Source organism: Adiantum capillus-veneris, chromosome 30 (assembly GCF_014529385.1).
Source record: "Adiantum capillus-veneris isolate H3 chromosome 30, ASM1452938v2, whole genome shotgun sequence".
Taxonomy (NCBI): Eukaryota; Viridiplantae; Streptophyta; class Polypodiopsida; order Polypodiales; family Pteridaceae; genus Adiantum; species Adiantum capillus-veneris.
In genome coordinates this window covers 5,224,553-5,250,914 of record NC_140960.1, presented here as the reverse complement: position 1 = coordinate 5,250,914, position 26,362 = coordinate 5,224,553, and the positions used below count along the sequence as shown (strand labels likewise).

The 26,362-nt window shown below is 43.9% G+C and overlaps 1 protein-coding gene across 2 annotated transcripts in view; it reads right to left on the bottom strand.

The window, feature by feature from the left end:
• Nucleotides 1-6,058: 6,058 nt before the first annotated feature.
• LOC147417473 (uncharacterized) overlaps nt 6,059-26,362 on the bottom strand; it is a 45,788-nt gene continuing 25,484 nt past the window's right edge. The window contains exon 2 of one of the 2 annotated variants that reach the window (XM_086507171.1): nt 6,059-6,436. In XM_086507171.1, coding sequence (XP_086363297.1) covers nt 6,359-6,436 — 78 coding nt within the window. In that variant the 3' untranslated portion in view covers nt 6,059-6,358. Of the gene's footprint in view, nt 9,202-26,362 lie in introns of both variants that reach the window. The other variant, XM_086507172.1, reaches the window with a different exon arrangement.

Sequence of the window (26,362 nt, the reverse complement as noted above, 5' to 3'; positions counted from 1 at the left end):
TTATTCACATCAAATGGTGTATTTAAACACCTCCTTTTTTTGAGACAGCATCTCTAAAACCTTTGAATGAAGTTTTAAAGCATGTACTTGATGTAAAAAATCTTCATCTTAACATAGATTCTTTGGCACAAACTTATATTGAGAGTTTTTATATTGTATTTTTATGTTAAGAAACAAATTCAAAGTTAGAATTATTATAGTTTATTTAAGTAAGTGCCTCATTTAACTTTGTATAGTTAAATACAATACCAAATGGAATTATAGGTGCAATAGATGATATCTTATGGTCTTAGGGCCATAGGATACTCTATATTATTGTTTAGATTTTTTAATTGTTTGTGAACATAGAGCATAGAGGGTTTTTCTCACTACCATAGAGGATATCCTATGGCCTTGGGGCCACATGGTTTCAATATTGAGCGTAGAGGATTTCTTACTAGCATAGAGAGTACCTTGTGGCCCTAGGTCCATAGCGTGCAAACATAGAGTGTAGAGGACTTCTTACTAGCACAGAGGGCACCCTATGGCCTAAGGATGTATGGTGACAACATATAGAACAAAGGGTTCATAACTAACATACGAGGCACACCTTGTGTGCCTAAGGACATAGAGTTCCAACATAGAGCATAGAGGAGTTTCTTACTGGCATAAACGGCATCTTGTGGCCCTAAGACAACCTACAGCCTTATGGACATAGGGTGGCACATAAATAAAGTCCCATATGGCTTTGAAGCACTACTGGATCTCTTTATACGTTGAGACCTGCTAACAATCCTAACCCTATGGCCTTGAGGTCATAAAAAGATATTTTGGATTATCTTAAAGTCATAGATATATCTACAAAGAGCACTATATGGCCTTAACCATAGGTGCAATAGATGGCATCTCATGGTTTTATAGCCATAGGATACTCTATATTGTTGTTTTGACTTTTTAATCGTGAAATATTAGTTTGAATGTTATTTGAATTATCGTGTATTTAAAACTTGATAGCATGCTACAAAACCATGACCAAGTATTATGTTATACGTGGATTAAGGTCACCAAATTTATGACAAGAGTGTTTAATAGTATTTGTCTTTACATATTATCTTTTTTAATTGATGTAATCAATCTACATGTTGCTTAAAAATCATATCAATTGGTTTTTTTGACACCTCATCTTTTGAGAAGCTACTTCTAGAAGCATTTGTTGAAGTTTGAAAAGCATTGATGTCATACAAGTCCTTTTTCAAAGAACTATATTGGAGGTTTATTCTTAAATTTTATAGTAGAGAATTTGAAATAGACTCATACAATCATGATAATTTATCTACATTAAAGGCAACTAGAGCTTAGAAATCATTAAATAACACAATCCTAGCATACACATTTAGAATTTGGGAAACGGAATTTTTCCAAATTATCTAAAATGGTGTTCTCTCTCTCTCTTTCTCTCTCTCTCTCTCATACACACACACACACACACACACACACACACACACCCACACATGCATTATAGCTTTGAAAGAATTCAATGGGTCGCACTTCATGCATTGCACCATGCATATTTCCCCAAATACACAACCGTGTTCTTTGCTAAAAAGGAAAACCTTACTTCCCCTTATATACTTGAGCCCATCTCCTTGTTGATAAGATGCACTATCGCAAGATTTTGGGTTAGCTCCCACTCCCTTTGATGTGAGACAGGACACTAGGGCAATGGAGACATGGGGCAATGGAGAAGAATCACATCGACTATGTACATTATGCTCACTATAAGCTCAAGAGTACCAGTTCCACCACTACTAGAGTGATCAACATTAGCTCACATCTGAACTTGCTTCCCTCGTACCTTCAGCCATGACAAAGATTACACACTTTCCTCTCCCAACCACATTGTGGGCTCCCATGCAACTCTTATCACCATGATCTTGGAGTATCGAGAATAGTTAATCAGCCCCATACAAAGTACATCACATGTATCTTTGGTCCCATAGGTCATATTTTGACTTTCGAGGATAATAATAGCTCTCTCTCTCTCTCTCTCTCTCTCTCTCTCTCTCTCTCACACACACACACACACACACACACACACACACACACACAACGACACAGTGTGAAAACACAAGGTTTGATGTATTTTGAATCATTTAAATTTGCAAAATCTTTAGTAGATTCCAAGCTTGCCTTGTAGAAAACCATCAAAATTTCACAATTTAAGTGAATCACCAATGAATTCTTGAGCGTATTATATGTTCCCATATTTTCTTCAATTATAATTTGTTTTGTAAAGCTATGCATCCGCACATTCAATTAATTCTCTCTCTCTCTCTCTCTCTCTCTCTCTCTCTCTCTCTCTCTCACTCACACACACACACACACACACACACACACCCCCATTATCTTTTGCACTTTGCCCCCTCCCTCCTTATATTCCTTTTGCTAGCCAAGGAGGATTTGGTAGCCAAGGAGGGCTCAGCATTAGCGATGGCAAAGGAGGTGGAGGAGGCTTTGGTGGCCAATGAGGGTGGAAATTGTGGTGCACCAATTACCCCCCTCCCCAAAAAAAAACTCGCTTCATATTCTAACTCCCCATACCATAGCCCGCATCATTATCTAGTCAAAGATCACAATGTCCAACTATGTGCTTAAAAGCCGCATTTAGACATATGTACAAGGTCCAAAAGTTTCCAGATAGGTAATGGATGTGAAGAGATTTACCACAAAATATATAATCTTATCTCAATTCTTGTCACTCTAATGACATCACTAAGACTCTGATGCCTATTTAAACACCCAAGTATGAATGGTAGCATAATCTAACCTCCCAACAAACAATGTAGATTACTTTTGTATTATATGGTCATTGGTATATCTCTCTCACCCTGGTCACCCTAATCATTCTAAGTATGAATGGTAGCATAATCTAACCTCCCAACCACTTTCATTTTCATTTAGTTTAAGCTACCAAGCAAAATTCAACAAAGAACATGCAACCTAAGGTCAACTCAATGACGATAAGAGAAGGTAACATTGTTATACTCTTTGAGCCGATATTTTAAAAGGGGACTACTTGACAGGTCCATGTGGAAAAATTATGAACTAATGTACAAGAATCAAGTACAAAATGAGGCTTTACAAAACAACTCACTAGCATGAACAATACATAAAGACCACCGTCAAAATATTATATTGGCATGAATCCACAATTTCTAGCCTTTACCATAGAAAGAGAACCATAAGTAGATTCAAATGCATTGGGTGTAGTGAATAGATGCCTTTTGGAAAGTGGTGGAATTAAAGCCCACACAAGCAAACTTACAGAAACCTCATGCACTACCTTTTGAAAGACCAAGAGAGTATGCAACACAAACCTAGTACTGACTTGTTACCGAGAGGAAAGGTGAGGATTCTATCCTCCAATACAAGGTATGACTATACAAGACTAGAGCAAGGTAAACTGATAAAAACTTGATAAGAGTTTTCCAATGGTCAATTGAAACAAGGTGGAGGCTCACATTGACAAATCATAACAAAAAGTTGAGAAGAAGTTATTGAGGCCCTTGGATGAAGGGACAATTTACAATTATAGAAGGGCAATTTAAAACAAAAAGTTGAAAAGGAAGCCACGAGTCATTAAACGGAGGGACCCGTTAACAAACTAAACATAGCCAGTCAAAAATTTGTACGCCTTTCTCCCTTCAATAGCGTATCTCAACATGCTAAAAACACATTCAACATCAGGCTTTCGATAGGCTGTGAAGCCATGAATCTCTTCAAGATCATAGATTCCTTTGCCCTCTTCCTAAACCAAATTAAGCGCAAGATATGGTGAAGTGCACAATCACCTCTCATGTTTTGAAGAGGAGACAAAAGTTTTTGGCCAAGGCTATAACAAAAAAGCCTTATTGTGGAGTTTCATTTTTTTTTAAGACTACATTTGTTCCTGGAAAATGAGATCCTTCCATTAAAAAAATATGCCTAGCAGGGTTACATCAATCCCTACCATGAGGGAGCCTGTACAAGGAGACATCAGTAATACGCTATGTCTGTAGATCAATGAGACATCAGTAGTACATCGTGTCTACCGCTCATTAAAAACTAAACTGTTAAACAATGACTGGCTAGAAAATGAAAAGAGTAGCAAATGCCCACCATGTTAAACTGAAAACCGTGTTCTACTTTTGAAGCTCGTCTACAGCATGAACATTCACTTTTGGCACCCTCTGTAAAGTTGCACACACTTATGTGGGAAATCGATAGAAAAGAGAAAAGACCTTTAACTGAAACTTCACATAGGCTGCTTTGAAGGATGCAGCAGAGCAAGCAATTATCTGAGCACTTACACCTGATTTGGTAGGCTATATGAATGCAAGATAAACGTGTCCCTCCTTGCATTGAGTGTCAATCAAAATTTCAACATCTCAGATACAGCAAAAAGCAGACATTTCCTTCAACTACGTGCCAAAATATTGTACCATGCACAGCTACAGACTTCCATTTGCCCGTCGTCAGAAAAGAAACGCCTACAATTACAGTCATTGCTTTTGACCATTTCAACAACTACATTGAGTAGATGCTGACCCTAGCGATGGTGGCCGCAGCAGGCCACCTACTTGCTGACAAGCTTGTCTTAACTTCACAGCACCTTGGCTCCCTCACTCCCCATGCCCAATACCTGCTCTTTTCTCCCTGCCCCACAAAAGGCCTCAGTGTGCAGGGCTGCTTGGCCTAATAATTGAGCTCCTTCCAGCCCCAACAACAACTCTCCAACAGAGCTGAACCCCAACCAGGCCTTCAATGAGGCATGTAAAGAACAAGTTCTAGGGACACAAGCCACTGAGGGCCAGTTCACCTCGTCATTGCCAGACACGCAGGTGTCGCTACAAGCTCTGAGGGAGTCCATGGTGGGATTCAAGCCCTCCAACCCCCAGCACGGCCATCTGATGCAGCGCAGAATTGGAGTGCTGAACATCCACACCACCAACGTAGCACCCCATTTGTCCTCTTCTTGCCACCAAGAAACAAGATACAGACTAAGTGGTTAGGGCGGTGGTGGGCTACTTGTTTGCCTGTCGCCTTTGACTGGAGACTTTGAAGACAGGGCAAAAAGCATATCAGGACCTGAAAAGTGTGGAGGTCTGCACCACACAGGCTCTCCCAAATAATTTCCTTATCTTCATACTCAAATTATCCAACGCGACGGTAAACCTACTGGGAATGGGCCAACGGATGTTTCAGACTTTTCCCCTAGTATGAAATTTGAATTCCACACTTCATTCTATCTATGTGGAACTTCCCAACCTCCCCTCTGCAATATTATCCCTAATCGAGTCCATTGTGAGCCCGCTAGGCAATGTTTTAGAAGTGAGGCTACACCAAGTCTTCAATATCGGCAAGGAGCTTGACCTCTCCAAGGAGCTCCCTGAAAAGGTTTTCACCCTAAGAGACAATGGTGTTTGTTTTTTCCAGCAATGAGTTACCAACACCTTCCAAATGCTTGTTTCCTCTGCCGGCGCCAAGGGCATCTCCTGCAGAAATGCCCAAGCAAGAAAGGCAGAAAAGTTCCATCCTCAGCTCACCCCTTCAAATAGTCACTAATTCCTTGGCAAAGAAGGCCACCCACCCTCCCACTCACCAGCAAGTCCTCGCCAGAAAAGAACAAGTTTGCTCCCCTAGAAAAGGGACTCAGCAAGGGAGGGCAACGCTTCTATCCCCACATTAGATTTACGAGTGGCGCTACTATTTGTGAGATGTTATGGATCAAAGGGCTTTCATGGTTGAGGTCCCTCAGTTAATGTGGGTGAACCCTGATGAAGGCTCAAATGGACAATAAACAGAGGCACACCGATTTCCGCATGTGGAGATTGTCCCGCAAAAAATAGCCCTAAAAACAAGCCCAGTTTTGTATCTTTTCCAAAAACAAACAATGAGTTGTACACCCTGAGCCTCCTTAGGGCTCTTGGTTGTAAGTTTCTGTTGACTTTCTAATATATTTCATGCACGCTTATGGTTTCTTTTCTTCCAAAAAACTACAATATTGAGTTTACAACAGCAGGAATGGTTGTAGCCAACAAAGGAAAAGGAGCCAAATCTATAAAACACAGGAAAGTTTACAAAATAAAATTTACCCTCAAGTAAAAGTCGGCATACGACAACTGGCCAAAGGATTTGAGTTGCACTGTAACCATGTCACTGCATGCAGCATTTTTTGGATCTATTAAAAAATGAAGCCTTAAAAGGTTCCAAATTATTGCAGCACACATTCTCCATAAAGGATAAGCAAACACAGAAAGAGTCACATAATCGAATACTATCTAGAACAATAAGTGATGCTTCTGGAATCCTTGGCAATCCCTGTGCTGGTAAGAAGAACTCATTTAGGTGGGGTGTCTTTAATATTCTTGCACCACATCTGGGATGGAATTGGTCGAACAGGGGGGGGATATCTGACCTGTACACAGCACGAAGTGTATCAATTAAACCAACGCATAAGCATGCATTTTACAAGCCAAGAACTTAGTATGCAGTAGAGCCTGCAGTGGACAACACTGGAAAATCCCATAACTTCAATCTCAAAAGAGCAGGCAAAGTACCCTAACTATGCAAAAATCAGTCAAAGCAGAAAAATGCACTCTTATCCTCTGCATAAAAAGAAACTTCTCTAGCAATTTCACACTTTCAATAGCAAAAACAAAGATCTGCAAAACCATGAAAAAATCCGAGCATTAAATGAAGATAAGAGTTGCCTCACAGTACCGATGATACAGAAAGTTTACCATACAGTGGAAATTTAATGCATATAACACAATAATAACGATGACTATAGAAAAAAATTGGATAACATTTCTGAGTAGGGTATCATGGTGCAATACTCAAAAGCCCTAAAATGTGAATGCCCAAAAGCAGCCTTCAAATAGATAGGATGGAAAAGGAACTCCAGAATTTTCAAGGAGTCACATGTCCCGGCTATTAAATTTCTCTTCAATTTTGTCTAGAATTTTGTTAAAGAAACCAATATAGCTGCTTACCTGGCAAACACCTTCAATGCTTCAAATCAAGCATATCACTCAGCTTTGCCACATAAGAGACAATCTTAAAATATCAGCACTCAAGCAACTCACAACACCTCGACTGAGGCCCTGTGCTCTCAAGCCACATTAGCCGCCAAAAGAATATGGATTCAACCATGGAGAATGCTGAACTTTGAAGTCTCACTGATGAATGTCACATGCACACTGACTCTGTGCACAACGTGAGCATAAAATACCTATTTCAGAGCCCCTGACGTCAAGGAAATCCTGTGAGACCAAACGTTAACTAAAAGGTCTACAATAGCAGCCTTTGTCGCCTCCATCTGGCTTGCATTTTAGGGTGCCATTGGCGGCTCTACCCTCCACCAGCCTTGGGACACTTCAAGGCCCCCTACCATCCTTGGCATTTCAGACAGGATCCCATCTCATTGGTACCCTATTCAGCAATCTGCAGATGAATCCGTACTCTAAATCAGCCGTCTTGCTTGCATTTTTCCATCATCCAGAAAGGGAATTCCCGATCAACCATTGGCAATGTTGCTTCCGTCGGTTTACCCGCATTGGGACAGCTCACCAGAACCTTTGCAGTCTGCCTACTGTACTGGCATTTGTGTGTGTGTAGCTGTTTAAATCTTACTAAATAAGACATAATTGAACTTTTACATTCAAAAGACAACTGGCCAAGGAACAATGCATTGATTTGTACAAAAATAACTCAGTATCAGAATTATCTAAGTACAATGATTGTAAAAAAGAGGTCCTCTTTCAGTGGGGTTGGTAGTAAAAAAACTTCCCCGTTCTTCAGTGGGTATTTCATAACAGTAATGTTGCTTGCCAAAGAAAAGAAACCCTCCAAGATAAGATAGAGTCCTTACCTAATAAGTTTGAGCTGCAAGCTCCATAGCTTTAGGAGGTTCAAGCAGTAACGACACAGAGCGGGATAACAACAACTAGAAACTAAATCTCAAGCTAAGTCAACTGCAGAGAGTTATTAGTAGGAGTCAACTCTGTGCTGGCCTTCCGATTATTCCTAATGGGGGTCCCCTTCACCCTCAAAAGTGATCTTAAACATTTCAGCAAATTTCTGGAAGAGAAACACACGTATTTTCCGATGGTCTTACAAACTTAGTCATTTCGACATTTCCTATGAATATGTGTCAGGTCACAAGAATAACATCGCCGACCTCCTCTCACGAATTAAAAACGGGGGTGAATGATGGGCAAGTTTTACAGTCAGCATTTTACAAATTGTACAGCAAAAGTTATAGCTCAGCTCACCTTTATCAAGAAGCAATTATAGGTACCCACCAAGTCACTGTACCTTTACCTTATCTCCTTAAAAGGAGATCCAGCTGTATCCCACTCACGGACCACTACCTTTCCACTTACTCACGAGCCACTATCTACCCACTTACTCTATCCCACTCACGGACCACTATCTTTCCACTTACTCACGAACCATCTTCCCACTTACTCAAAAGAAAATATATGTACCCTTTGACACCACGTGTCAAAAGATTCCCAGTTCGAAACTTGTATATAAGAAGACCAAACGCTTGTAGTAGGGGCGTCGAACAATAGAAGCCTTTTTTCTCTCTCTTCCTACCTCTCTCATAGAGCTATCCCTATACTCTTTTGTAATCCACAATTCTGAGTGATCTATGTAAATCGTTCTGCTCTAATTGCTATGCAAATCGTTCTGTTCTAATTGTTGCGTAAGAAGTCTATTCTTTTCGCATCTTCTCTTTTGTTTCTTTTAGAGCATACTCTATCCATCAAACCTCTGTCTACCTCTGTCTGCTTAATACATCCGTCTGCTTAATTGGAATCCGTCTGCTTAGCTTTAATTGCTTGTGCTTAAGTGGGACAGCTCACCAGAACCTTTGCAGTCTGCCTACTGTACTAGCGTGCGCGCGCGGGGGTGTGTGTAGCTGTTTAAATCTTAACTAATAAGACATAATTGAATTTTTACATTCAAAAGACAACTGGCCAAGGAATAATGAACTGATATGTACTAAAATAACTCAGCATTAGAATTATTTAGGTACAATGATTGTAGAAAAGAGATCTTCTTTCAGTAAGACCAGTAGTAAAAGAACTTCCCCGTTCCTCAGTGAGTATTTCATTACAGAAAGGTTGCTTGCCAAAGAAAAGAAAGCCATCCAAGATAAGATAGAGTCCTTACCTGCATCCATCCAAACAAGACAACAATTCAGCTAGCCTTGGATGTGTATAACAGGTATCAATGGACCATATCAGTTGTTATCCATGTCCATCTTATAGGATTTGATGACTTTAGACAAGCTAGGTTTATTTAGTAGTCTCTTTTTTTCTTTTCTTTTTTTTAAGATATATTTTACATTTTAATGTGAGTGGTGAAGTTCATCAAGAGTCCAAAACATTTCAAGATCCATAGCTCGGTAGCTATGCTTATGCCCAAAAAATAGCAACCATATACTTACCTTCAGACTTAGTAATCCCATGGCATCATTGGTATCCCTTTATTCAAAGATAGGTCATGTCCGACTTTTTCTAGCACATGGAATCCCAATTTTTTGAATCATAGCTTGGAAGCTATGCCAAAGCTGAAAACACCAGTCATATACTTAGCTTTATAATGCCAATGATATCCACAAGTCATTATTCATTTTACAAGAACGACAGTGTTCGGCCCTTGACTGAGTGAGATACCTTACTTGTTTATCAACCAGAGGTACTAGATGCAGTGAATAACACCCCAACCATTTGTTTTTATATGAAATTACAAGTGCCAAGCTGTACTTAAGCCCAGCAATTTATCACGCCAAGTTAACACAAGTAGTTTTTAACATATACCTTCCAATTCTGCACGTCATGCAATATGTCAAAAAATATGTAATTTAACGCCCTGCAATGGTTAAGAACAGAGCCCCACTTAATCAGTATGCGCACAAACGTCACCTATTATAACCAATAGCGCACCACTTGCAGAGCCAACAATAACCAGAAGCTACAAACCAACGACTGCTCGAGAAGGAGCCAGTACAACACCCGGTAGCAAGAAACAGTCCAAGCATGTGTTTGACAGTAACTTAGCCCCATTTCATGCAAATGAGGCCTTTAGGCATATGTTAATCATGCCCCGGCCCAGTAGTTTTTAACAAAACCAGTTAACTGTATTTATAACAACAGTCTCCCAATTGAAGCCAACCGTGCCCCAGATTCATAACCAGGTACCTTACACAGTGATAAAGAGTATCAAGCGCCTCAGTTGCTACAAGGGCTAAGAGTATCCCTATTTTTTTTGAAAAGAACCATTTATGCCAAGACTAGGAAATGTGAGAACGTACAGTAATACAAAAAATACACAGTGCCTCAGTAATTATAAAGGCCAAGAATAACCCCATTTTTCTGAGAAAAAACCAGTTATGCCAAGATTTAGGTGAAGCAAGCAGACGGCAATTCCCTGCAGCGATTTTCTTAGAGAAACCCATTTACAAGATCATATCGCAGTCTAAAGCCTTATTGCATATAGTTCCTTTCCAAAACAACAGCAGAAAAAGACCCCTATCTCCCGATGTATACCAAAGCATTCCAGCTAATCATTGCCTAAGAGGTGCCAACCACATACATTATGAAGAGCCGACACATCCCGACAGCTTACCAAAGAAGCGGCATAACCAGTCCAAGGTCAGGAGCCCCTCCCATATTACCATGATGTTATATCATACTATGTCAGCCCATAGCAGACGGGGGTGTACCATCCCAAGCTAACACCATTCCTTCAAGTGTTCAGTCAATAAGATAGGCTAGAAAAAAACAAATGCTTTGTATGCACAAGCAGGCTCAAAAAAATGTCCAAGTACAGTATCGAGATTATGCAGCGGCTACTTTCTGAGCCGATACCTACATTATATGCAGGTAAAAAGAGTCCATTATTTTGCTCAAGTGCTAGGCAAAACAGTTTCTAAAAATACACAGTATAAAGCTCAGACGACATCATTCTTCTCTTACCATGCAAGGTATTGCAACACCACTTAAACAAAATCCTAAGCTTAGTAAGGTACCTGTGTTACTTGAGCTGCAAGCTCCATTGGCAAGATCAGACAGCAGCAGCGAAAAAAAACAGAAAGAAAAACCTACTCCAGGGCTAAGTGAGGGCCAGAGTGTGCCCTCACCTCAGTATAAATAGGAAGTCATGCACGCTCCCAAAGTCATCAGTTTGAATGCAGTCGGCCGCCCTCAACTGCTCAAGCTTGTAGGCGCCATAGCCTGGGAAGGTGATCGAGAGTGGACAAGGGGCCGCCTACCCCATGAAATGATTTCATTTTCACGCTTTGGTCTAAGCGGGGGCCAAATCCCCAGTTATCATTATTATGCAACCAAGGGGGGGGAGAGGGGGGGGGGGGGGGGGGGGGGGGGGGGGGGGGGGGGGGGGGGGGGGGGGGGGGGGGGGGGGGGTTTGTTTGTTTCTTTTGGAAAGTTTTTCTTACAAAAAAACCATTTATGACTAGTATACTAGTGTGTGTGTGTGTGTGTGTGTGTGTGTGTGTGTGTGTGTGTGTGTGAGAGAGAGAGAGAGAGAGAGAGAGAGAGAGAGAGAGAGAGAGAGAGAGAGAGATGAAATGAAATGTTATATTAATGTCTTCAAAAGGCCAAAATGACCTATGAGACCAATCTATTACAAAATGGTGAATCTAATACCATGTCTGGGTACAAAAGAACTAGATACTACTACTAGAATCCATTCTCATCTGCACTCTGGATATCGAGAGAGTATGGCTCAAATCCTCTGCTGTAGTCTCCGTCGATGCTGTGTAGCCCCTCTCCTCAATCGTGGCCGTCTGGATCTCTGTAGCTCTAGTGCTCGGTCGATGAGCGTGCCAGTAGTGCCGAATGAGTGTGGGCCAAGCTCTGCAATGATGACTGCTCCTCTGGCTGTCCCATATCTAGTGAAAAGAAATTTGTAATCTGTCTCTGGGACTATCTCTCTCTATCTCTCCCCAATAAAGTGTCTCTATATTTGTGTAACTCAAGTAGATATAGCCCAAGACATCTCTAATCCTCATAACTCATGACCCTAGAGAAAGGACCGAAACCCTCTCTAAATAAGCAATGGAAACGGCCCCGTATCTCATAGTACACTGTGCAATGACATATGTAATGTAGCTCTGTCTCTGGCTCTAACTGGCATAAGCGGCATATCCTGCTGTCTGCTAGTATCCCTCTAAATCTACCAGTCTCAATCTCCAGCTGATGTGAAGATGTGCGTATATGACCAATGACACACCGCAAACCATAAGACATATGTGTGTCCATGTAGATGGGTCGAATCACAAACCCATCTCCTGTGAGGTGGAGAAGATGCTCTCTATAGAAAGCCATCTTCGTGCCCAACTCTTGTGGTGGCTCTATCCATGTCCTCCTGATATCCAATTGGATCAGGTCCTGACGGATGAGCCTAGTAATCTCCACCCGTGTAAGAGACATCGAGGGTGCTTGAAGAGAGTACTAGAAAGGGGGAAGCCTGTCCATGGTGAAACCATGCGTCTCAAACCATGATGTCATTTGTGCATACCAGCATGAAGTGTCCCCTTGAAGAGCTAATTGTCAAGAAGACTCAAGGGCCAGTCTAGTATATCTGTCTCTAGTAGTATCCCACAAGCTGTGCACAAAGGAGACCGATATGGTAAGCACCTCAATCTCCATAGGAGGGGCAGTTAGCTCTGCTCGAATGATAGCGTGGGGTACGGAGGCCTTGGCATTGATCAGTCGAGAGATCATAGATACCAAGGGCCTCTCCATACGGAGAGAGAGAGAGAGAGAGAGAGAGAGAGAGAGAGAGAGAGAGAGAGAGAGAGAGAGAGAGAGACGACATTGCATGTTGGGTCCCAACCACCCTCAAGGGTCCCCCTTGCTATATTGCCAAAGCAAGTACTTGCTTTAATCACTTGCACAATGTTGATACAGTAGCTAAATGTTGAAAGCTTGGTGATGATATGAATGCAAAAACGCTTGGACTGATCTGATGCAAAAACGCTAGGCTGGATCTCATGTTGACACTGAGGATCTGCAAAATGCTAATGACGCTGGAATTGCTGGCGATGGAAACGCTAGGTGCTTAGGTGTTGTGGGCGTTGGATGCCCCACCTTGCCTCGTAGCTCCTTCCCCTCGAGCTCCCTGTGGACTGATTCAGCCTACTGGTAGTCTTCATCGTCGTCCTCGCCTTCTTTTTTCAACAGCATACACAGAATGGCGGCCCCTGCTTCACCTCAAAGGGACTCTACTGAAGCCCCCTCGCCCAACACAGCGGAGCCAGATGGCCAAGGTGGAAGAGCATCAAGCCACCTCGATCATCTGCAAGATTGTTGGCACACGGCCCAGCAAAGGCGAGGTTTGGGACCTCCTCCAGGCCCGACTCCTCACCGAAGTGGGCAAGATCATTGATATGCAGATTCTTTCGAGAGTTTATTACCAGATAGAGTTTGAATCTCCAGAGATGGCAGCCAAAGTGATCTTGATGAGCCTGCTTGGCATTCGGGCGGCTCGAGCTTATTTTAGACAGTGGTACCACGGCTTCAATTCGACTTCAGATGTGTTGAGAAGGAAGATCTTCCTATCTAAGTTTGCTTCGCATGCTTAAGGCGGGAGTATCTCCCCTTACTTTCCACAAGATTGGTTCCATGACTGGGATGGTCTTGGAGACCCTGCGCACTTCAACATCAGTTGTGACCAAGGCCACATGGTTACCCAATGTGCGTGTTCTTGTTCGGGACACACATACACTTCCGAAGGTGGTTTTACAGCCTCGGGTGAGTGGTGGTTGGATCAAGTAGAGTGTAGGGTATTTAGGCCTCTTGAACCAGTGTTTCATTTGCAGACCGATGGGCCATCTTGCCAAGGCTTGTCCACCCAGGAGAGCTCGCCAGCTCCATAGCCACATGCCCCTAGGGCAGGCCCCTCTTCAAGTTCCAAGGTTCCCCCTACCAGGGCTTGGGAGCATAGTTACAGGAAATGGCCATTTTCAAGTCTCAGTTCCCCATTCCCATCCCAATTTCCCGTTCCGAATCCCCGTTTTGTGTTTCAGACGTGAGTATCCGAAACAAGGAATGGCAATTCATGCATGTTGCCGTTCCCCGTTCTGATTTCCTATTCCAAGTAACTATGCTTGGGAGACCCTCGGAGATCCAGCTCTAGTAGCGACAGATAGCCAGACTGAGAAGGGATGGCATCAGGTTCGTGGCCGCCATTGATAGGGCCTTGCCAGGTGGCCGTCCCATGGTTCCTCACTAGGAGTGAGTTCCCACGGGAGAGCGCTTTGCACTGCCTCAGACACCTCACCCTCCATCTCCTCTAGGCACGAGGATCCGACCCACCCCTTCCACCCCCAACCTATTCTAGCCCACCCCCACCCCCCAAACAACTTGTTTCCCCACACCTAGCATCCCCCATCCCCCCCTTGCCCCCCCTCTCTCTCCTCCTATTGTTGGATCTAAGCGCATTCTTGGGGCACGCCGCTCCTTGCGCCGCTCTTTTCTTGCAAGTAGACAGGTTCGAGAAAGGCAACCCTTCCTTCGACCTCCCATCTTGGTTGAGACCTCCGCCTTTGGGGCTATTTGCAGGAGCCTCTCAAGTTTCGACATGAGTAGACAGTGGGACTCCTTCAGCTATGCCTTCACTCACTTTCTTGGCAACCCCCATGCTGACCTTGAGACGGCTTGCTTTCGGGGTTCATGTCCTGTTTCTTGCCGCACGTGGTACATACTACAGATGCTCTAGACTCTACAATGGGATACTCTTTTTCACTTTATGGTCAAGACCAGCAGGATTGGACCTTGGATTTGACACTTGGTTGGCTCCAGACTCGGGCCCTTGAGTTCTCCCATCAGACGTGGGACCTTGCGATCACTGATTTGGTGCAGCCCTATGGCCGTTGGCCAAGTTCACAATGACTTTGCACGATGCCACACGCTGCAAACACATTATTATTCACTTTTTTGTAGATGTGCAATCCTCCCCTTGCTATGTATACATTCATCAGGACTCCTGGGCAGAGAATGTGGCTCAAAGAACTGCACAATCATCTTGGGCCTTTTTGGGGCATGTGATGCAGTCTCATATGCCTTGGGGTCGCTCGGATGCGGATTACTCCCTATCCAAACCGGCCTCGAAGATTGCTCCCCTAGCTATTGTAGCAGCATCTAGGTTGTTTGAGATAGGAGCTCCATAGATGCCTTGTGGGTGGACCTATTGATATTCTTACGCTACAGGAGCATCATTTGAGTGGGCCGCATTCGGCAATGTGGACGCGTTCTGTGAGGTAGGTATGAGACATTTTGGTCAGTTGCTTTTGGGCCTAGTGGCATTCAGGGAGGTCTATGTATATTGAGGAGTCATGGCACCACGCCATTGTGGACAGAGATAATAATGTGCAAGAAAGGGCCCAGTGGGTCACATTGCAAGTTCAAGGCAGCCTTGTGGGCTTCTTGAACATTTATGCGCCAAACCATGTGAGTGCAAAGGCAGAGTTTTGGTCACATATTGTGGAGTTGCATAGAGGGTCCTCGGATAGGATTGGAGGCAGCAATGCTTTTGTTCACGGGACTGAGTTAGTTACATGGGAGAGCCTATGTATGACACTTTGCAGAGATGTGTGGCTGTCCACTTGAAAGAAACTCCTTTCCCTTGCAGTGCATGTAGTGGAGAAGCAATCTCAACAAAATTTCGGATGAACCTCCTGTAGTAGGAACATAAGCGTAAAAAGCTTCGAATGTCATGTATGGACTTAAAGTCTGGCCATGACCTAATTGCCTACACTTTGGCGGGATCCATGCGTACCCCATCCTTTGAAACAATGTGCCCAAGGAAGTGAATCTCTTCCAAAAAGAATTCGCTCTTCTTCGCATTAATGAGTAGCCTCTTCTTGTGTAACTCATTGAAGTCTGCGGTCAAGTGATCCCTATGCTCCTCTTCAAACTTCGAGTAGACAATTATGTCATCAAAGAAGGTACCCACGTAGTTTCTATGTGGTCTAAATATTATGTCCATCATTTTATTGAACGTGGCACGAGCATTTGTGAGACCGAATAGCAAGACAGAAACTCATAGAGACCAAATTTTGTCCTGAACTGTCACATGACGCATCCAACCCTATGTGTCCGTGGACAAGCTACAGCACGACAAGGGTTCCGTCAATCCAGTCAGTCTAGATTAGCAAGTGTTCTAGCACTTTTGTGAATCTGTTCGTAGACCATGCATGCCCAGGCACTTAGTGTAGATGCATATCCTCTGGTTGCACACAGCATGATCATAAGCATTCCCATCAGATCCCATAAGTAGCATTTTTACAATGCATAGGCCTATTTTCCCTATTTTTGACATTTTTCACTTATTATTTTTAAGTGACTTTTGTTGGAAAGTAGATAGGGCAATTTTGCTAAGTTGTATGTAAGAAAACCTAACGCTAGCACTTTCTGGCAGAAGAGGCAGCAGGAGCTTCGGTTCAACAAGCACCTTCTTAACAGGAACCCCCAGCAAGGCTAGCGTTTTTCATCAAGATCCCAGATCAGCCAACGTTTTGGCACTTGCAGATTCCCAGCGATAGTAGAACCACAGATCAGCCTAGCGTTTTGCATTTGCAAGCCATCCGGCAACAGCAAAACCAGCAAAAGCCCTAGCGTTTTTGCAAGAAGACTTTAAATCAGCCCTAGCGTTTTTGGTTTGCAGATCAACCCCAGCGTTTTGCAGATTCACCGCGACGGAACATCAAGAACCACCAACGTTTTCAGTTTTCAGCCTTTAGCACTCGCAGATCAAGTCCCAAACCTCGCAGATCTCACCTTCCCGCAGCAGATCCTCGCCGCACGGTCACTTTCAGCATAGTCTACAGTTTCAGCCCGGAAAACACAGATTTCAGCATCTGCAAACCTACTTCACCTGTCATACCCATTTCCTCTACACAAATGCCTCAGTTTGATGCCAATTCTGGTGATATGAAATTTGCATGCGCTCCTTGATTAAAGAAAGCCAACACTATCTGGTCTCCAACTTTGCCCCAAGCTCTGCACAATTCCGTAGCATCTATGTTTGACTGGTCACGAACCAAATCTAGGATAGATCCTGCACTAGGCTTTGGCTTCTTTCCTTTATGCTCTAACTTGTCATCCCTATCCTGTGACTTCTTCTGTGGGCATTCATTTGCAAAATGTCCCTCCTCTTCACAAATGTAGCATGTCAGGTGCAGCGGAATTAAAATGGTGAAGGTCTAGTTTTACACTTCCACAAAATCCTTTCCTTCTTTCCTTGCGTTAGTGAACGCTTTGTACTTCAATGAATGTTCCTTTTATGTTCCCCTGAAGAGAGGGGTGGAGAGAATGCAATAGAGATGTGTAGAGGGAGAGAGAAAGAGAGAGAAGAAGAGAGCGACACCCGATGGGGTCCCAACCAACCCTCTCAAGGGCCCCCCACACCGTTGCCAATGTGGTATTTGCTTTAGATTGCGTAAATGGAATGTATACACAATGCAATACCTCAATGCAGACTCTAAAGACTTGATGACGACAAATCACGGTGGTAACTCCTCGGGAAGAGGCACCTCCAGGGCTGATTTGATGCACCTTCAGATCCTTCTCGATGTGGGATTGCGGATGGCCACCAAGGGTAGATTTGGGGCTAATTTGCGCTCCCGATGTGAGAGGAATAAAGGGGCGAATGATGGGTGCAAAAACGCAGATCTGCGACAAAAAACGAAGCAGATCTCTCGCGTAGAGCAAGGCTGAAAACGCAGACCTCAATGACGGCGATGATGGACAGCAATGTGAGCACTCGATGCCGGCGAGGGAATGGCCGAGAGGAGGCTCGATGGGCTGCCGAAGCACCGGACTGCAGCCGTGAAGGTTAGATCTCACCCGCACCACGACGGCGATGGGCTGAAAACTGAAAACGTTGGCTGTTGTGCAGGGCTGAAATCACCAAGGGCTGAATTCTGAAAACGCTAGTTGTTCCTCTTCAAAACGCTGGCTGAATTGCAGTCCTTGAGAGAATGAGAATAGCGCTAGCTCCTTGGGTGCCTTTATAGGGAAAGAATAGGCCTTAAGTAATTATTAGGCCTTAGGTAGGGCAAGTGTCCACTAGTTTTCCCAACAAATAAATCATAAAATAATTTATTAAAAATTGGTCCAAACTTGGTGAGATTGTCGCACATCTGCCACCTGGGAATCCGATCGACGCGCAGTCTGGCACGTCTAATTCCTCTAACCTAGAACTACATACTCGTCATGCCAGATGCCCACCGTAGTGTAACAACATCTGTCAAAACGCGTATACAAACCATTTATGCAAGAGGGTTCCAAATTGGAAAACCTAATCTAATGGATTTGTCCGAACATGCAAGTCCTACGAACAGGCTCACAAAATTGCCGGTACTAATCCTCCTAGGATTCTAGACATCCCTATCTAGGAAGAAGGGGAAAACTGGCTCTGGAAGTCAATGAAGTATGTCCACGTGGCACACAGAGCCATGTGCACGTGACATCCCCTCTTGCTTAAGGTGAGGTGCGGGTACCAATCTGCATGGCCTCCTTGTATGAGGCTAGCAAATCCTGGTAATCGATGAAGAATTCATCGTCCATCCACGCCGCTTCATGTGTCGCTCAATCCTTCAATTTGAGGAAATATTGCTTCGCTTCTTTCTTATTGCCAAACTGAAATGGAAGCATTCGAAAACACTTCGACTTGGTAACTTTGTCTGGAACAATGATCTCTGCTGGTTCTTTTGGATTGCTCCTTGGAAGTCCACCCTTGTGGCGGCAACTCGATATGTCCACTTTGGAAACTCGTTGTGCCTCCTGTGGACGTTCCAAAGGAACGGCCACGTGAGGTCTCGTCTTCTGGAATTTGACCATCCTTGACTTGAGTGCTCTTAAATCCACACAAAATTGAAATGAGTTTGATTTCTTACGAACAAAGAGAAATGGTAAACCAAAAGACCGTACCTTGGGAGGGCAAAGCCTCCTAAATGAGAAATCACCTGGTTTTGGCTTCCCTTTATCCGATGGAGAAAAATTTTTACCTACATGTTTCTCGTCGTGCAATCGGTCGGAGACAATGTCCATAGGTTGATGGGGAGGGTATGTAGGGGAATGATTATCTTGGGAAAACACCGAATTGACCTTAACAAAACCTTCACTATACTTGTCAAGAATACCCAAGTTCCTTGATATGGGGTTGACATATATGACCGCCGCTTGGGCTCCTCGACGTATCTCTCTATTAGCCTGGACATGAGAGATAAGAGGGAGAGAGGGAATACCGCTCTCGCCTCGAATGAGGACGGGCTGCGACACATTATCTTTGATGAGAAACGTGAGCTTCTCCCAATCGATAACGGGTTTGAACATGTGAAACCACCTAATGCCCAAAATGATATCACATCCTGCAAGTTTAGAGACTACAAAACGACGAGTAAATTGGGTATGTTGAATGATCAACTTGACATCATCACATTCTTGAAAAATCGAAGCGTCCATGCCTTCAAAGAACCCCTGCACTGGGAGGGTGGGAATGGGAGAAGTCTGAAGACGTGCACGTTTCACAAGAGATTCACTTATGACATCTTGAGAACTTCCTGAATCAAACAACACAATGACCCTTTGACCATTAACATGTCCATAACATTTTATGAGTTCATCCTCTTCGAAAGTCCCCTCCTGCTTGACTTCTTTCTCTACCACACTCATGGCATTCACCTGAGGGAAAGAGTCAGAAGTTGACGCAGTAGAGGTTTCCTTGTTAGATTCTTTCTTAGGACATTTGTAACAGGCTTGGACACTCTAAGTCAAGAATCAATCGCGACAGCACCAAATAACCACTTCAAAACAATTCACAGATCACAATAGATTTGCACTGGCCCGGCAGAGTTCCGTGCCTAGAGATATTGGGCCCAAAGACTGGCACCCCTTTTGGTATTTCTTTATGTATTAAATCAATGTCAAAGTACAAAGAGCGGTTAGGGTTTCACTCTCAGACTCTGCGTCCAGATGCTCTGAGAAGTGAGGCCCTCACCGTGTATAAAAAGATTACAAGGGATGCCCAAAAGAAGAGCCCCAAAAGCTTAATATCAAAAGCAGTTTTTCTCTCTCTCTCAATGAGAGTCAAAATAAAGCAAGTTCTCTCTTTTCTCCAAGCGTAGCCAAAAAAAGCCCCAAAAGCTTCAAATTGCGTCGCCTGGTGCTTTTTCTCAGCTTCCGTAATTTTCGGAATTTTCCGTACCTGCTGCCACGTGGCACTGGCGCCAAAAATCAGGGTTTCCAGCCAGTTAGGGTTTCAGCCAGCAGTTAGGGTTAGGGTTTCCAGAAATTAGGGTTCCTGCAAAATTAGGGCTTCTGGCAGAAATTAGGGTTTGCAGGATTTTTAGGGTTTCTACTGTCGGTAGCCACGTCATCACTTTGTGACATACCCCCCTCTTGAAAGCATTGTAATCGACCGCGATTACGCCTGCAAAACCGACAAAAGCCATAAACCGTCTTAGCAAACACTGACTGTTAGTACCTACGTACTAGGAACACACATCTAGCACATGTCCCAAATCGGCAGTCACATCACACAACATCACAGGACATCACTAGACATCACAGGACATTCAACATTCATTCGGATCTTAGACCATGATTTATCGGCAATGTAGCTAGCAATCACACCTAGGTCCAATCGGGACCTCATCGATGTCCGATTGACTAACCCCTATTGCAACCATGTCTATTCGAGATCAATCAGACCAAAATGCTGCAGTCATTTCGTCTATCAGTTCCTGCACTCAAAAGAAGTCGAGAACAAATCAGTATCATTATCAAGAATTCCATTTCATAAAGTCATCCAGCAGAATACTGTCAGCTCTCAGTATCCCTGAAGCTCAAAGAGACATCAGTGACTTTAGTATCAATATCGAGGCATCTGTTGACAAAGGAGCGGAGTAACTCCCCTCTTGTGCATCCCACTGCATCAATTCTTCGACCAAGCTGAGTTTCTGGGTTCCGTTTGGAGTAGACTATGCTAGACCAAAACATCGAGGTAAAGTTTCACGATCTGAGGAGTATCTACTAGGTCCTCCTCCTCCATCCACTTCGCATCAAGTGCAGGATAGTTCTTGAACTTAACCAAGAACCGCCTTCGGACTTTACCTTTAGTCTTCGTATCCTTATGTGCCAAAATCTATTCAGGAACAAGGATCTCCTCGTTTTCTTCCACTTCGGGTTGCTCATCAGGCTCCCCATCATCAGGCACATCACCCTTAAAAGGTTTCAAGAGACCCACATGGAATGCATTGTGAATCCTCCAAGCATCTGGCAGTTTCAATCGGAGGAGACATCATTTATCTTTTCAGTAATCTGGAAAGGTCCGTAGTATTGCATACTAAGCTTTGGAAAAAAAAGCCTCTCCTTTCCCTTTTTCTTTCTTAGGCGTGCCTTCTCAAAACGTAAGAGCACCCAATCATCCTCCTTCAATTTCAAATCGTGACGATGGCGATCCGCTACTTTTTTTTGTCGTTCTTGAGACTCCTGCAAAGTCTCGCGAACCTTGGCAAAAGCCGTATCCAAATCTCGCGAATATTCATCCGCTTCAAATATCTAATCTTTCGTGCTCAGGAAGGATGGAACCTTCGCAGCACTTTCAACAATCTCAAATGGCGTCTTCCCCGTCAAAGAGTGTATTGTGTTATTGTAGGCAAATTCCACCAAAGGTAAGTTCTTTTCCCATTGAGTCTTCTGATCCGAGATACAAGACTTCAATAAATCTAAAACCACTGAATTGGCAATCTCAGATTGCCCGTCAATCTGCAAGTGGAACGATGACGAGAACTGCAACCGCGTGACAATGTTCTCCCAAATTGCCTTCCAAAACAAACTCATAAATCTTGGGTCTCTGTCGGAGACAATCGTCTCAAACGTGCCATGTAATCGGAAAATCATCGTGATCATTCTGTGTTCTCGGGAGATCAAAAATGAAATCCATTGCAATACTTTCCCAAAGGCGGATGGGTATGGGTAAAGACTGTAACAATCCCTGTGCCTTATGCCTGTCAAACTTGACCTTCTGGCATACTGCGCACAACTCTTCCACATCCTTTTTGAGTCTCGGCCAAAAGAAGTATCTCTCTACCCCCTTCATGGTGGTAGCAATGTTGCGGTGACCCGTAAAAGGTGGACAGTGGCATTCAGTCATAACCTTTTCCCTCAACGGCTGTGTAACGCACAACATAGTCTTTCTCATCAAGTAGCCTTCCCGAAGGGAGTATCCAGCTACTGTCTCCCCATCCCGTATCCGTGTGAAAATATCAGCAAAGTCTGTATCTGCTGCATACTGATCGACCATATCCTCGAAGCTCCTATGATGTATCGCGGAAATAGCCAGAACCAACGGCTTCCGAGACAAAGCATCTGCCACCACATTCTTCTGTCCCTGCACATGGACAATCTGGAAGTGAAACTTTGACAAGATGTTCGCCCACCGCATCTGCTTTTCCGAAAGCTGCTTCTGTGGCAAGAAGTAGCGCAAACTCTGATGGTCTGTAAAGACAGTCAAATCCGCTCCGAGTAGGTAGTGCCGCCACTGAGTAAGAGCATGGATAAACGCCAAAAGCTCTTTCTCATAAATCTGTGCTGTCATCTCTAGCCTAGAGAACAATCGGCTCTCGTAAGCAATGACCTCTTGCATCAAGACCGCACCCAGACTACAACCACAAGCATCACAATATACTTCGAATGACTTTTGCAAGTCCGGCAAAGTCAAATCTGGTCCTGTAGTCAATTTCTCTTTCAATGTCTGAAAGGCAGTCACCTCTGTGGATCCCCACGAGAAAGGGACTCTGTTTTGTATCAAGATATGCAAAGGGGAAGCAACCTCTGCAAACTTTTGAATGAACCGTCTGTAGTACGAACACAGTCCCAAGAAGCTTTCAACTTCATGGACATTCTTCAAATCGGGCCAATCACGGATAGTGTCTATCTTGGCCGGATCCATTTGCACTCCTGCTGCTGAGACAAAGTGTCCCAAAAAAAATGTATCTCTGATCTCTGTGTTCTGCTGCATTCTTGGAGAAAACAATGATATCATCAAAGAAAGTGCCAACACATAGCCTCTACTCTCGAAAAATCCTGTCAGTCATCCGGTTAAATGTCGCAGGAGCATTAGTTAAGCCAAAAGGCATCACCAAAAACTCAAATAATCCAAAGGTAGTCCGGAAGGCTATCTTGTAGACGTCTCCCATCGCGATTCGGATCTAATGAGATTCGGATCTAATGAGATCCACTCTTCAGATCAATCCTGCTAAAGCACGAGGATCCCTGTAACCTGTCGAGTATATCATCGATCCTAGGAATCGGAAATCTGTTCTTGATGTATTTTGTTGAGAGCTCTATAATCGATGCACATTCTCCAAGATCCGTCTTTCTTCAAATCCAACAACAGTGGAGAGCAATACGGTGAAGTACTATGCTGGACAAGACCCTTTTCCAAGAGGTCTTTCACTGGGTTCATAATCTTTTCATTCCGTACTCGGCTCACACGGTAAGGTGGCCGGTTCGATGGCGTGCTTCCAGGTATCAGGTCAATGGTCTAATCTTCAGGCCCTCTGAAAAGCAATCGGCATGAGTGTGGAGAAAAATCTTGGCATTCTTTTGATCAGGTCAAAACATATTCAACCTTTATCCATCGTTCAGTTCTCTTTCCAAAAAATGAGCAAAGAAACTGAAGTTCATAAGTACAATCTCTGAGCCCTTCATTTATCAAAGTCGCTTTCTCGGCCCGGTAGTCAACCACGGCGTAGTTCTTGTGGTACCAAGGGATCCTGAGTAGAACGTCACTCGCGTGCCCTGAACACCCCTGTCATTGCAAACGAAGTTTACCAATGCTCGGTGTAATGGCAACATCCCATCCGGGTGCCAGTCGAACTACCTCCGCCTGTGGCGTCAGTTTGTCGGGCGTAATTCCAAATCGAGCCGCCAATTCCAAGTGAAAAGAAGTTGGCCTTGGCTCCTTCAAAAGAGCTTCGTGATCCTTCACTTTGCCCCAAAAACGGCAAAGTTTGTACTTTCATTCATGAGATTCAGTGCAAGTCCCACGCCATGTGGTACCAGTTCTGCTTTTATATCTGCCTTTTCTGCCACGTTCCTCAGCTGCTCTCGAACTCTCAGGCCTGTCGTCGTCTTTATCATTCTGTTCTTTCTGTGCCTTTTTAGGGCACTTCGCGGAGATATGCCCATGTTCCCCGCATCCAAAGCACTTCCCCTCTCTGATGAAGCGAGCTCTCTCCTTAGGAGTAAGCTTGGGTCGTACATCCTTTTTCTCTGGGTTGCTCTTTTTCTTTCTACTTTCATTCCCAGAAGTTTGTTCGGCTCGTTGTGTCATGGCCTCATCTGTGGGGTAGGTCAGACTACCAGAGTGAATGGCAAAGCCCCGCTTCACATGACTCATCAACTCCTGAATAGAAGCTGACTTCTGTTCCAAGCAGTGATCTCGGATCTCTGTAGGTAGACCCAAGGTAAACCGCTCAATCTGTTCTCTGAACGAGATCTTCTTGAATGAAGAGGCGGGTAGAAAAGAGCTTCAGAATCTTTCACAGTAAGCATTTATTGTATCTTTCTTGGTCATCCCAAGATGGTTCCAAGCAGCTCCTATATCTCGTTCATATTCTTGCGTCAACCAAGAAGAAATAAAAAGCTTCTTAAATTTCAACCATTTAACTGGCGCAGTCTTGTTTAAAAGAAGCGTGGACCACCAAGTACGAGCATTCCCCTTAAAGTAAGAGGCAGCTCTCCGAATCTTGGAGTGCTCTGAATAGCGTCCTCCCGCGAAAGCAATGTCAAACTGCTATATAAAAGACAAAGCCTTCGAAGCATCTGAGTATCCTGGAAAAGTATCAAACTTGATCGAGTGGCCACCTTCCTTAAACTCTCGGACTTTCTTGCTTTTATCTTCAAGAAAGTCATACTGGTTGGCTTTGTAAAAATTCTTCTTGTTCGCATAAAGTTTCCGTCATCTGAGTTGTCTGTAGACGAGTCCTCAGTAGAACTGTCATTCTCTGGGCGAGATTTAGCCTTCTTTGCCTTTTTCTTGCTCTTTCCAAAGCTTTGTTTCTTGCTTCCCTTTTTACCTTTTCTGTCTTCTTCGCTGGAATCTGAAGAGCTAGAAGAACTGTCAGAAGAAGAAGAAGAAGAACTGGGTACTCCTTCAAATCGAACAAGCTTCTTCTGTTTCTTTGCCTTGTCAAAAGTCGACTGACGACCCAAATATCCCGAAAGTCAGTGCTGTCTTCTGCTTTTTGCCGTGCTTTTTGGCTTTCTTTTGCGCGTCAAAAAGTTGAGCAATCCGTGCATCAACCACCTCTGTAATTCCTTCTCTGAATACTGTTTGTGATCAGAAGGTTTCTTGAGAGCGGGTTTCAGGGGTGGTGGTTTTCTGCCACTGCACATGTACTTCCTAAAAAGAAGTCTCGCTCATATATTTTGCCAATTTCGGATCCTTCGCAAAACGGAGCATCATCTTTGTTGCATCGCCGATCAATTGACGACGCTTCATCTCTCTTTGCTCCGCCTGAGTAGGCCGAGGCGGGCCATACTCTCTGCCGGAATCTTCGTTGTGATCCCTGCCCGCATCTCTAGATGCAGAGGGAGTCGACTGATCTTTGCGTGAAGCCATAGGTGCCGCGGAAAAAAATTTGGGGATCGGATTTCCCGTAGAAGAGAAATCGGCCGTGCTCTAATACCACTGTAACATACTTGGACACTCCAAGTCAAGAATCAATCGCGACAGCACCAAATAACCACTTCAAAACAATTCACAGATCACAATAGATTTGCACTGGCCCAGCAGAGTACCGTGCCTAGAGATATTGGCCCCAAAGACTGGCGCCCCTTTCGGTATTTCTTTATGTATTAAATCAATGTCAAAGTACAAAGAGCGGTTAGGGCTTCACTCTCAGACTCTACGTTCAGATGCTCTGAGAAGTGAGGCCCTCACCGTGTATAAAAAGATTACAAGGGATGCCCAAAAGCTTAAAATCAAAAGCAGTTTTTCTCTCTCAATGAGAGTCAAAATAAAGCAAGTTTTCTCTCTCTCTCTTTCTCTCCAAGCGTAGCAAAAAAAAGCCCAAAAGCTTCAAATTGCGTCGCCTGGTGCTTTTTCTCAGCTTCCGTAATTTCCGGAATTTTCCATACCTGCTGCCACGTGGCACTGGCGCCAGAAATCAAGGTTTCCAACCAGTTAGGGTTTCAACCAGAAGTTAGGGTTAGGGTTTCCAAAAATTAGGGTTTCTGCAAAATTAGGGTTTTTGGTAGAAATTAGGGTTTGCAGGATTTTTAGGGTTTCTGCT